The sequence below is a fragment of the Mobula hypostoma genome, chromosome 2 (genome assembly GCF_963921235.1).
Source record: "Mobula hypostoma chromosome 2, sMobHyp1.1, whole genome shotgun sequence".
Classification (NCBI taxonomy): Eukaryota; Metazoa; Chordata; class Chondrichthyes; order Myliobatiformes; family Myliobatidae; genus Mobula; species Mobula hypostoma.
This window is the reverse complement of record NC_086098.1, coordinates 119,524,308-119,538,269: the sequence shown is the minus strand read 5'-3', so window position 1 is coordinate 119,538,269 and position 13,962 is coordinate 119,524,308. Positions and strand designations below refer to the sequence as shown.

Sequence of the window (13,962 nt, the reverse complement as noted above, 5' to 3'; positions counted from 1 at the left end):
GATTCTGCTTCCCCTTGTCTAATAGAGCAACCTCATGCCGTCTTTTAACACCCCTGATTTTCCTCTTAAGTGTTGTCTTACATTTCTTATACTTCTCAAGTGCTTTATCTGTTCCTTGCTGCCTATACATGCTATGCACTTCATTCCCTTTCTTAACCAGCACCTCAATCTCTCGAAAATCAAAGCTCCTAAACCTGTTAGTCTTGCCTTTTATTCTGATAGGAACGAGAAAAAACACTGTGCTCTCAAAATTTCATTTTTGAAGGCCTCCCACGTACCAAGTATCCTTCTGTCAGAAAGCAACCTGTCTCAATCCACATTTGCCAGATCCTTTCTGATACCATCAAAATTGGCCTTTCTCCAATTTAGAATCTTAACCTGCAGACCAGACCTATCTTTTTCCGTATCTACTTCGAAACCAATAACAACATGATCACTAGATACAAATTGTTCCCCTACACAAACTTCTGTCACCTGCCCTGTCTCATTCCATTTATAGGATATCTAATATCACACTCTGTCTTCTTAGGACTTCTATGTATTGATTAAGGAAACTTTTCTGAACACATTTGACAAATTCTTTCCCATCCAGTGTTTTTACAGTATGGGAGCCCCAGTCAATATATGGAAAGTTAAAATCACCTACCATCACAACTTTATGTTTCTTTTAACAATCTGCAATTTTCTACAAATTTGTCCCTCTATATCCCACTGACAATTGGATAGTCCATATCTTACCTACAATGCTCCTTGCATTGAACTGAATGCACTTTGGAATATTACTCCCAGCATGCTCAAACCTTTCAATGCATGTCCTTGTGTGTAGGCTTATCAACATCTTTCTCCACAATTACTCCACTAGCTGCCCTGACACTCTGGCTCCCATCCCTCTGCAACTCTAGTTTAAATGGCACAAACCTTCGCACAAGGATATTAGTTCCGCTCCAGTTCAGGTACAAACCGTCCTGTTTATGGAGAGGGAGCCCAATGAAACAAAAATCTGAAGCTCTCCCTGCTGCATCATCTCCTTTTTCACATGTAAAATTGTGTTATTTTCCATTTTTGGCCACACTAGCACGTGACATGAATAGCAATCCTGAGATCAGAAGCCTGGAGATCCTGTCATTTAACTTAGCATCTAACACCCTGAACTCACCTTGCAGAACCTTGTCACCCTTCCTACCCATTCAATGGTACCAACATGACCACAACCTCTAGTTACTCATCCTCCCACTTAAGAATGCTATGGACTCAATCCTATTTGTTTCTGACTCTGGCACCTAGGTCGCTCCCACAATGGCCACTTCACTCCTTTTTACTGGTGTTTGCCAAGTGCCTAATTAACCCACTATCCAGTGGCTCCTAGTGACCTGTGACGCACAGAAGGTCCCAACTGACAGCACTTGCCTTTTCAAATCTTGCCACTATTCTCTTACTCCATTTCTTTTCATCTTATTTCCCTTTTCACTTCTACTCTCAGTTTATTACATACATCCTGGTTTTCACCAGACCTATTCATCTACCATGTGTCATGGAACTTCCATTTGTATTTCCTAATCCCTGTGCACAATATGAATAACTTAGACAGGGAAGTAGACAGAGAAGCCATTCCCATTAACATATGGTTCAAGGGTCAGGGGATACAGATCTGAAGTGAATTAAGGGATGCAAAGGAAACTTGTGCTGAGAGCCACAAACAGAAGCAAAAAAAATTCTGCTACATTTGTAATTCCATATCTCTCCCTCTACCATTATAATCAAGCCACAGATTCAACCTGGTTCAGTAAAAAGTGAAAGACTCTAGAGCAGCAGCATGAATCAATTGCCAACCTAGCAAAGCTGCAACACAGGATTACTAGTGTGAGCCTCCTAAACCTTCTAAGGCAAAGAATATCAAAAATTGATAGCCCTTTGGGCAACAAAATTCACCTCTTCTCAGTTCTGAACAAATCCTTCTTTATCCTGAAATAGTTGCACTCTTAGATTCTTTAAAAGGGAATATTTTTTCCACACCTTAAGATACTTTATTGATGGATTTTTGGATATTAACTTTAGCTAGTACAGTAACATTGAAATGAAGTAAAAGGAATGTCATTACCTTAACAAATTGTGGAGGAGGAGTCAGGGCTCCAGTGATTTCCCTACAACTAATGTAAAACTCACTGGTGTATAGTTCCCAGGATTTTCCCTTGTCTCCTTCTTAAATAGAGGTACAGTATTAGCCACTGCCAGTTTTCTGGGATCTTGCCTGTGGCTAGAGAGGACACAAGGATACTAGTCAGGGGCCCAGGAATCTCATCTTTTCCCTCCTTCAATAACCTGGGGTAAATCAAATCAGGTCCTGGCGACTTATCCACCTTAATATTCATTAGGCGACACAAAACTTCCTCCTCCTTGACCTCTAAATGCCCTAATGTATTTATACACTCAGTACTGATCCCCTGGTCCTCCATATCCTGTTCCTTGGTAAATAATGAAGAAAAGTACTCATTAAGTACCTCATTCACATTCTCTGCATCCAAGCAAATGTTCCCCCCTTTATCCTTGAGTGGTCCCACACTCTCCCTAGTTATCCTCTTACTCTTGATGCATGTATAGAATGCCTTAGTAACCTTAATCCTACTTGCCAAGGACTTTTTATGGCACCTCCTGACTTTCCTAATTCCCTCCTTTAGTTTTTTTCTCACTTTCTTATACTCTTCACGTGCTCTGTTTGATCCTAACTTCCGAAGCTTTACATACGTTTCCTTTTTCTTCTAGACTAAATTCATCATCTCTCTGGACATACAGGGTTCTCTTACATTTCCATCCCCGTCCTTCTTTCTAGCAGGAAGATGCCCTTCCTGCACTCTATGCAGTTGATCTTTAAACACCTTCTACATGTCTGATGTGGACTTGCCAGAGAAAAGGTGTTCCCAATTGGCACTCCTTAGTTCCTGCCTAATGCCCTCATAATTTGCCCTACTCCAGTTTAAAACTCTCCCACAAGTACCATCCTATCCTTATCTATAGCTATCCTGTAAGTTAAGGAGTTGTGGTCGCTGTTTTCTAACTGTTCACCCTGGCCAGGCTCATTATCCGCAAATTGATTTAAGATACCTTCCTGGCTACACTTAACAAATTCTGCCCCATCTAAAACCCCTACACTAAGAAGGTCCCAAATGAAATCCCCCATGACAACAGCCCTATTATTTTTACACATTATCTTAACCTGAATACATATCTGTTCCTCAATGTCCTGGTGGCTAATAGAGGGTCTGTAGTACAATCCCATCAGTGTGATTGCACCTTTCCCATTTTTGAGTTCCACTCAAATGGACTCAGTGTTGGACGCCTCCATTATGCCTCCCCTGAGTGTAGCTGTGATATTGTCTCTGATTAATAGTTCAACTACAGTTCAGTAATAGTTCAGTAATGGCTACAGCATTATAGTTACATCTTCTGATCCATGCTCTAAGTTCATCACCCTTACCCATAATACTCCTAGCATTAAAACATACACACTTCAAACTATCCGACCCATCATACCTGTTATTTTGATTTTGCTTTTCAATACTTTCCCTGACATCTACCTTCTGGTCTGATACTTCCCTTACAGACCTGGAGGTCTGCATCTGTGAATCTTCTGTGAGTACTCACGCTTTGCTTTCCTGTTGGCACAAGTCAGCACAGCTCTTCTTGACTTTCGAGTTGGCCTGCCCCTGATCCCAACCCTAATCCTTTATGGTCCCGCAGCTCACTTTAACATGAAGCCAACACACTGTAGTCATTTATTCATTCGTCCCAACTTTGGAAATTTTGGAATGAGACTAGAGGACTTATATTCCACCCTATCAACTTGCACAGCAATGTAAAGGGATCTATGGACATGGACCCCAAAATCTCTCTTTTCAATTCAATTCAAGTTTAATTGTCAATCCATCATACATGGATACTAATGAATACAGCCAAACATGACAGCATTACGATGGGGTGAAGGTGCTAAAAATACATTACAGTCACACACAATAACATTCATGGAATAAAAGTCACTATGCCCTCCCCCCGCAGCAACACTGCAGCCAAGTCCTCACACATACAAGTTAACAAACCCGTATAGAATATCAGTAAAATACAATGACGCGGAATATGCATGTATATAGTCCCGATCCCCCAGCCCAACAATATCATATGTCGACCTGCCCTGACACCCACTAGGCAATACCGTGGCTCTGAGGCCCAGTACATGCATATACAAGCACGTATAGGATATTAGTAAAAATACGACAACACAGAATATGCATGTATATAATCCACACCTCTGAACCCACCAAGACCATCTCTTGACTGGCCGCAATACCTACCCAATCACCCGACTCCCGCTAGGTAATACTGCAGCTTAGAGGTTCAGTACTCACATATACAGGTACATATAGGATATTAGTAAAAACACAATCAGACAAGTATAGATAGCTAGATAGATACTTTATTGATCTTAAAGGAAATTACAGTTCACAGTAGCATTACTGTGTATTACTGTAGCATTGGCACCGATATAAATATTAGAAGAGAAGTAGAAAGAATAAAAAATAAGTTACCACAAACAGTCTCACAGGAGGTGGCCCACATCACTTCCCCAGCAGCAGGTTGACTCAATATAGAGCATAATGGCAAGGGTAAGAATGACCTCATACAGCTCTCTTTGGAGCAGCACAGTTGTCTTAGTCTGTCACTAAGAGTGCTAAATATATATGTAAATTTCAAAATAGTTTATAACCTGCTGTACTGTTTGACAATCTTCCCCACTATCCAGTGTCACCTGCAAACTTATTAATCAGACCACTTACATTTTCATCCCAAAGAAGAGGTCCCAGAAATGATACTTACAGAATACACTTGGTTACAGACCTCCTGTCAGTGAAACTTTGCTCTACCTCTACCTTCTATCACCAAGCTAATTTTGTACCTAACTTACCAATTCATTGTGGATCCATGTGATCTAATTTTCTGGATTCCTTCGCTCAAAGCCAAAGGATTGTCATTCGCATTTTGACAAAACAATATACTCAACAACTCACGAAAAAATTATTCATGCTGCTAAAGTTTTCTTTCCCTTAATATAGATACAAATTTTGTATAACAATATTTACACAGATCTAGTATAAAATAATTATCTACTCCTTTCTATATTTCATTATATCATTAATAAAACATTTGTTTTTACCTCTGTAAAAGCTGCAAAGCATGCCGTGAAGAAATAATTTTCGAAAAACTGTTGCTCATGAAGTCATCAAGCAAGTTCTGAAATAAACAGAAAAATAAAAATGTGAGGACAGGCTTCAGTTCATTTGACAAATTTTGAAAATTTATTCCTTGTCTAATATCCATCCAAATAGAATCTAAAAGAAAGTATTAGTCTGAGCAATGGTTTTATGAGAAGAAAAAAATCTCCTTTATATGCAAGCTGACACCGATACTCCTATTTCATGAGCCTCATTTGGATGACATTTTCTTAAAATCCATATACTGTAAATATCAACTACAGTATATTTCCCTCATAAACGCTGCTACTTAATCAAAAAATTGTAAAGGTTAGTCAAACCTTGTTCTACCTTATATAATTCATACTGGTTCTCCTTAATTCACTCAAAATTCTCAAATCATTGGTTAATTTCCATCCTTATCCCCGTCCCTCCCCCCCACCCGACTATTGCTTCTGAAACCTTGCTTAAAGACGGAATTAAACTAACAGGCCTAAAGTTACTAACAATACCCTTCCACATATTCTTAATTAAATGCATTACACTGCCAGTTTTCAAACTCAGAGTGCAGCTGTCTCACAGTCTAGTCTTTGAAGAGTGACAGTAAAGTATGTATCACTTAATTTTAGTTTATCTTGAGTTTAATCATCAAACAGAGTAACATTTGTTTAAAGCTTTTAAGCTAGACCTTGCAGTTTGAGGTGAGGAAGTTTCTTGAGAGGTATTCTCCAATTATAGTTGCAATTAGAGCTTATTCAGTTGAGATAATTTAATTCCAGATGACTGAGTTGTAATTCCAGATGACTGGAAATAAGTCCCCAGATTAATGGACTAGACTACAGTTGTTTGAGTATCTGGAGAGGGAGTCACAGAATCAATAGTATTTTTCTTCACCATGCTCCTCCAGTCTCAGATAGTGAGTTTTGAGTTGGTTTGTGGGAACATATTGAAATCCATTCTATTCCCTTTGAAAAAGTTTGTTTGCAGAACCCATACATTATTCCTTCCTAAATAATAATTCTTTAATATTTCCACCAGGGACAATGCAATCCCACTCCTTTCTGCTTTCCGCTCCCTCCATAATCACCTGGTTCATTCCTGACACCCATCCATCCCTTCCCCTTCCCTCTCCCCAATCACTTTCCTTGCATTCATAAAAGGTATAATATCTGTCTCTACATCTCCTCCTTCACCTCCATCCATGGACCTAATCAGTCCTTTCAGGTGAGGCAGGAATTCACATGTCAGAGAATTGTTGCCCTTTCCCTTGAATACACATGATCCATTCACCATATCTGTAGATTGTGTACAACTGAGGCCCCAGTAGTGTTCTTTGCATTTTCTTTATTAATGAAGTCAGAATAACTGGTCAAGTATTCCTCACATTCTATTTTGCTCCTTTCTTAAACAGGGGATTCCATGTGAACCATTTTATCTCTACAGTGCTTTACCCTTATTTTCTTATAATGAAGATTAAGAAATCATACCAACACCATTTGTTCCCTTGAAAGATCTAGAATTTCATTTCTGAACATTACAAGCTGCATTTCCTTTGAGATGCTTGTTAACATTTAGCTTTTCCAAATTGTTTTCATTCATTATTGCTTCTGATTATATGATTGTATAAAATATGGTATGATGGCACTCATATAAAGTAGAGAGAACTCTATAACCGAAGATGCTATATACTGTGGATTCCGGTTAATTAGGACACATCAGGACCAATACATTTTGGGCCAATGAGCCAAAGTTTCATGGAAGTAATTAAAAGGTATAGAAAAGACAAACTACTGTTTAACTGAGTAACAATTTATGTTTAAGTGAAAAACAGAACAAATCAGAACACTACCAATACTTCTACAGTATTATAAAACTATCAGTGACAAAAATCACTGTTTTTGAACACTAACGCACACAACTGGCGCAAAATAAAAACTGATCTTTCTAAGCATGGTATAGTGTCTAGTGGCTATGCAGCCGCATGTTGTTCCTTTTCATGCATCAGGTGGCATTTGCCATTTCCTTAGCATTTGTCTGGTTTTTTTTTATACAAGGCCAAGTTGCTAGCTTGATGCTCAACACAGCATGAATGGAAAGCATGCAAGGATCTGGGCAGATTTGAACCCAGGACCAGTTGCCTCAAAGTCCAGTGCTCTGCCACTACACCACCAGCCAGCTATACACGTGTATGGGACTGGCGCTAATTAGAAACTGTCCGGCAACAGATTCCTGCCCCAATTGGGCGGCATAGTGTCCCAAATAAACAAAGGGAAGACCAACTATTTTCTCAATTTAGTTTTTGTTCTTTAAGAGTTGTCCCAAATAAAAGGCAGCCCCAATTACAGAAGGCCCTATTAATCAGAATCCCCTGTATACATTCTTCTTGTCCCAACCTCAATGGCACATCCTCCTACAACCAATCTTCTGTTTATATTTTCTGTGGTGTTTATTATACTGACAATGCAGTTAGATTTCAATGTTTTCAATACTCTGTCCTGACAGATGAAGGTCCTCAGACATCGTTACATAGAACATAAACATAGAAGAGTACAACAAAGGAAAAGGCCCTTTGGTCAGTGCTGTCTGTGCCGGCCATGGTGGTAATCTAAACTAAACTAATCCTTGCTGGATTAGTTTAAATTAAACAATAAAAGGAGAAAGTGGGAAAGAGTATGAGAAATATAAATAAAGAGGGGGATCAAATTAAAAATGGCAAGTAAATTTAGCTCCCTCCAAATAATAAAATATATTACCTCCAAGTCAAAGATTTGTTTCATGAATGCAGCATAGTCATTATCGAATTCCTTCCTCCGAGGGTCCAATATATCATAATTACTTTTCTTAAGATTTAAAAATATATTCTGGAATTTGATTGCGAGAACCTCTATTCCCTCAATTGTAGAATTGCTCAATGCAGAGAAGGTCTTCAATACCTCAAGAATTTTTGTGATCTGCCAATGTAAATGAACATTGATTATTTTATATTTACAATTAACAATTCTGTAAAAATGTTTTCCTTTCGTTATAATGATTAAATACATCATTTGAAAATTATATACATGCTGAGCAGTAAATTACCTTTGACATTCCATCCTGAATCTCACTAGACACATCAACCAGAATAGTTTCAAGAATCTATGCCTACCAAGGCCTATTTTTCCAAGTGATCTAGGGCAGGGTGCATCTGTAACAATTCTCAATGCAATACTATAATGCTGCATTAATTGTTAGATTTATGTTTTCATGGATCACAATCCATATTTTCCACTGGTTACATCAGGGATTATCCATGGACATCCATAATAGTTTTAGGTTGAAACACAACATATAGTTTGTCAAGATGCTGGAATCTGGAGCAACAATCTGCTGGATAAATTTATCACGTTGAGCAACATCTATGGTAGGAAAGTAATTGTTACCTCCATCTGCCAGGAGTTCTGTGGAACCCTGTCTAACTGCAGCCCAATTGCAATTTCCATTGCTCTCTGGTTTTTTGACCACATCATTACCAAGACTTGTCCCATATGTTTCCAACTCTGTTTCCAGGTCACCCACTTTGGCCCCAGCCAGGATTTCATGCATTCAATTCACCAGTTCTCCCAATAGTTTTCGCTCCATGTCTCACAGAGTACCATCTCCATCTTTTGTCACTTTCCTGTTTTATTCCCAGAGCTCTGCGCTTACTTTTCCAAATGTATCAAGGTCCATTATTTGTCCACTGCTAGACTGATTCCTTTAACCAGCAGATTGTTGTGTTTCTGAACTCCATGAAGGATCTGAACTTCACCCGCATCCAGGTAGACAAAGCCCAGTCTGGACTTCCTCATTCTCTCAACAAACTCCAGGCTGCTGAAGCACTGTCTGGATTTCTTCGCTATCCCTCCTGATTTCAAGCTCCCAAAACTCCATCAGTACCACCTCATTTTCCCATCCATCCCAAGCTCCCAGTGCTCTGTTGGATCTTTCTCCACTTTCCCCTACTGCCATTCTCACAATCATCTGATCTTAAGTTCCATCACCTGCTCCCATCCTACACTCCACTCTCCTCCTTCCACTACTCTTTCCCCTGAGCTCAAACCCTTCCCCATCTCACCCCTCCCCCAACCACACATCACCTTGCCAAGCCGTTACCTTCTTCCCTCTCTTTTGACCTCACACTGTGCCCCAGCTCCAACCTCTGTAGGGTCTCCACCACCTTCATCATCAGTGGCGCCCCCCCCCCAACGCCTTTCTAATGCTGAGCAGTCAATCCACACTAGAGGCCTCACTTTTGTACCCTGTGCCCACAACTCAACAAATTCCAGTCCTGCCATGACACTGAATTCTGCAGCTATCACCAAAATATAGACCTAATGCAAGTATTTCACCTGAAACATCATCAGTTTCTTTCCTCAAAGGAAGCTTTTGACCTGCTAAAGTCCCTAAAAGTTTGGTTGTTTGCTCCAATTTTTATGCTGAGTTCTAAGCTATTAACAGAACTATGAGCCATTTATGGTTATGATGAATTTAGCTTTTTCTTAATTAAGAAATACACACAATTTTTTGATATTGATGCCAAAATATGTGATGCTTCCTCTGGTCAACATATTGAACAATTCAGAACATATTGAAGAAGCCTGATAAGATTTATTTGTTTTTTTGCATAACCTTTTCACTATCATAGAACATAAAAAGAGTACAACACAGAGACAGGCCCTTGAGTCCATGACATTGTGCTGAATTAATTAAACTACTTTTTTTCTGCCAACACATGGTCCATATCCCTCCATTCTCGGCATATTAATGTGCCTAAGTACATCTTAAACACCCCACTGCAAATCCCTGCAGATCACCATTATCCATGAACCTCCAGCCAGAATAAGCCCATCAACCACTACTACCTGTCTTCTGTAGGCAAGCTAATTCAGCATCCAGCAGGCCAGGTCACTATGGATTCCATGTATCTTAATCCTCTGGGTAAGCCGACCTTAAGGGACCTTGGCGGATGCCTTACTAAAATCCACAAAGACAACATTTACTGCTATACTTTCGATTATCTTTGCTACTGCTTTGAAAAACTCAATCAAGACATAACCTGCCCTGCACAAAGCCATCCTGACTGTTCCTAATAAGGCCATGCTATAGTAAGGGAAAATATCACAACAGTGTTCAGTCAGGACAGACTAGAGAACTTGTTTACTGAGGTGTTACGGGTGGAAAAGAGTATAAGAAAGGTTAATGTTAATGGACTATGTTACAGACCATTCAACAGTCCAAGAGATTTAGAGGAACAAATTTGTCAAGGGATCACAGACGGTTGGAAGAAAGATAAGGTTGTTATAGTAGGTGATTTTACAAACGTTTGTAAGTTTCCACATATTGACTGGGACTCCCATACTGCAAAAGGACTAGAAATGATAGAGTTTGTCAAATATGTTCAGGTAAGTTTCCTTAATCAGTATGTAGAAGACAATGCAGGTGACAGAAGTTTGTGTAGGGGAACACTTTGCATCTAGTGATCACAATCCATTAGTTTCAAAGTGACTATGGGAAAAGATAGGTCTAGTCTGCGGGTTGAGATTCTAAATTGAAGGAAGTCCAATTTTGATGGTATCAGAAAGGATCTGGCAAGTGTAGGTTGAGACAGGCTGTTTTCTGGCAAAACTGTACTTGGTAAGTAGGAGGTCTTCAAAAGTGAAATTTAGAGAGTATATAGCTTGTATGTGCCTGTCAGAATAAAAGGTAAAGATAACTAGTATAGAAACGTTGATTTTCAAGAGATATGGAGGCCAAGGTTAGGAAAAAAAGGAGGAGCACAGCAAGTATAGGCAGGTAGGAACAAATGAGGTGTTAATGGAGTATAGGAAATGCAAGAGAACACTTAAGAAAGAAATCAGCAGGGTTAAAAGATGGTATGAGGTTGCCTTAGCAGACAAGATGAAAGAAAAGCCGAAGGGATTCTACAGATACGTTAAGAGCAAAAGGATTGCCTGTAAGGAGTCTAAAAAGATGTAGAAGATCTTAATTAGATTTTTTGCAATAATATTTGCTCAGGAGATGGACACAAGAGTCTATAGAAGTGAGCCAAAGCAGCATCGGCTTCATGGACCTGATACAGATTACAGAGGAAATGTTTGCTGTCTTGAGGCAAATTAGAGTGGATAAATCCCCGGGGCTTGACAAGGTTCCCTGCAGGAGGCAAGTGCAGAAATTGCCAGGGCCGAAGCAGAGATATTTAAATCATCCTTAGTGACAGGTGAGGTACCAGGGGATTGGAGGATAGCCAATTTTGTTCCGCTGTTCAAGAAAGGCAATTGTAGGCTGGTAAGCATGACATCAGTAGTGGGAAAGTTTTTGGAAGGCAATCTGAGGGAACAGATATATAAGTATTTGGATAATCAGCATAGCTTTGTGAAGAGGTAGTAAATTGGATTAGACATTGGCTTTGTGGGAGAAGCTAGAGAATGGTAGTAGAGGCAGCACAGCTCCAACACCATATTCAAGTTTGCTGATGACACCACTGTTGTTGGTTGTATCAAAGGTGCTGATGAATCAACATACAGGAGGGAGATTGAAAATTTGATTGAGTGGTGTCATAACAACAACTTCTCACTTAATGTCAGCAAGACCAAGGAACTGATTGTAGACTTCAGGAGAGGGAAGCCAGAGGTCCATGAGCCAGTCCTCATTGGAGGATCAGAGGTGGAGAGGGTCAGTAACTTTAAAATCCTGGGTGTTACTATTTCAGAGGATCTGTCCTGGACTCAGCATGTAAATGTAATTACAAAGAAAGTAAGACAGTGCCTCTACTTCCTGAGGAGTCTGCAGAGATTCAGCATGACATCAAAAACTTTGATGAACATTTATAGATTTGTAGTGGAAAATGTATTGACTGGCTATATCATGGGAAAACCAATGTCTTTGATCATAAAATCCTACAAAAGGTAGTGGATTCAACCCAGTAAAGGTTTCCCAACCATTAAGCACATCTACATGAAATGCTGTTGTAGGAACACAGCATGCATCATCAACGATACTTACCACCCAGGCCATGCTCTTTTCTCGCTGTTGCCATCAGGTGGAAGATAGAAGAACCTCAGGGCTTTCACCGTCAGGTTCAAGGACAGTTACTACCACTCAACCATTAGGCTCGGGAACAAAAGGGGATAACGACACTCACCTGCCCATCTGTTGAGATGTTCTCACAACCAATGATCTCACTTTTTGAACTCTTTATCTTGTTATCTCATGTTCTCATTACTTGTTGTCTTCTTCACTCTACTTGATATTTCATTGAATTCTGTTATATTTACTATTCTATAGATTTGCTGAGTATGCCCACAGGAAAAAGAATATCAGAGTTGTATGTGGTGATATATATGTATTCTGATAATAAAATTTACTTTGAACTTTGAGTTATGATATTGTCCCTGATTCATGCTGTAACTCCTCCCCATCTTTTACATCCCTCTCTATATCTTCTAAAATATTGAAATCCTGGAACATCAAGCTGTTAGTCCTGTTCCTATCTCAATCAAACCTCTGTCACGACTATAGTATCATTATAGCATGTATTTATTGATCCATGTTCTGTATTCATGTACCTTCCCTTAATACCCTTTGCATTAAAATAGGCATACTTCAACCCATCTGTCCCATTACCTATATTACCTTGCTTTTATCTGTCCTTCCTTATAGACTTATTGGTCATGACATCTTCATTCCCCTCAATCCTCCCAGTTTCTGATCTGGTGCTCCAGTTCCCATCTCCCTACCAAACTCTCAAAACTACCTTGAGTAGTATCAGCAAATCTACTCATTAGGATATTGGTTGTTCTTCAGTTAAGGTGCAACTTGTCTCTCTTCTTCACTTTTCCCTGCCCCAAAAGAGATTTTAGTGATCCAAAAACCTGAAACTTTGTCCCTGAGCCAGCTCCTCAGCTACACATTCATTTGTTCTTTCTATTCCTACCTTCATTAGCATATGGCACTGGGAGAAAACTAAAGGTTACTATCTTCAAAATCCAAAGGGTTAGGGATGAATTGCCATCAGAGCAAGGTGGAAGAGCAAGTACAGGTGAATTCTGTCACAGAAAAGGAACCAACTATGTTTCTACCTTTTCACTTAGAAAGAAGGCTGAAGAAATAAGATTGAATCATGTAAATTTAAAGAACTGTTGACCATTTAGTCCATCAAGTCAATGTTAGTGATAGTGAATTCTAAATTAATGCTACTCCCCAGCTCTAGATCCAATAACTCGCAGGTGCTCAGATGCTTTCTAAATATGCTCAGGGTTTCTGTCTCTACCACTGCGTAGTCCTTCTCATAACCATAATTCTCCAACCCTGATGCCACCTTCAATAATTTCCATAGCATCCTGTCTAACACATTCTCATATCTACCAATGGTATAGTTATCAAACCTGTACATTACTCTTAGGAATCCTTGTCCCACAAATGCTCAAAACAGATGAGCATTTGGAATGGTACTAAGAGCCTCCAATCAATTCATCAGCACACAGAAGTACAATACAAACAATGGGATCAATTCACTAGCGTCACAGAGTAAGACAGCATGGAACAAAGCCCTTGGCCTAACTAGCCCAGGTCAACAATGGTGCCCGCCAAGCTTGTGCCATTTGCCTGTGTTAGGCCCACATCTCTCTAAACCCCTCCTTTCCATCAGCTTATACAAATGTTTTTAAATGTTATTGTATCTGCCTCAAGTATGTTCTCTGGCAGC

General features: G+C 39.6%; 1 protein-coding gene across 1 annotated transcript in view; it reads right to left on the bottom strand.

Moving 5' to 3' along the window:
• LOC134357440 (dynein axonemal heavy chain 8-like) overlaps window positions 1–13,962 on the bottom strand; it is a 1,088,497-nt gene that overhangs the window by 936,045 nt on the left and 138,490 nt on the right. The window contains exons 12-13 of the mRNA XM_063069028.1: window positions 7,994–8,191; window positions 5,204–5,280 (exon numbers count right to left, since the gene is read on the bottom strand). Coding sequence (XP_062925098.1) covers window positions 5,204–5,280; window positions 7,994–8,191 — 275 coding nt within the window. The remainder of the gene's footprint in view (window positions 1–5,203; window positions 5,281–7,993; window positions 8,192–13,962) is intronic.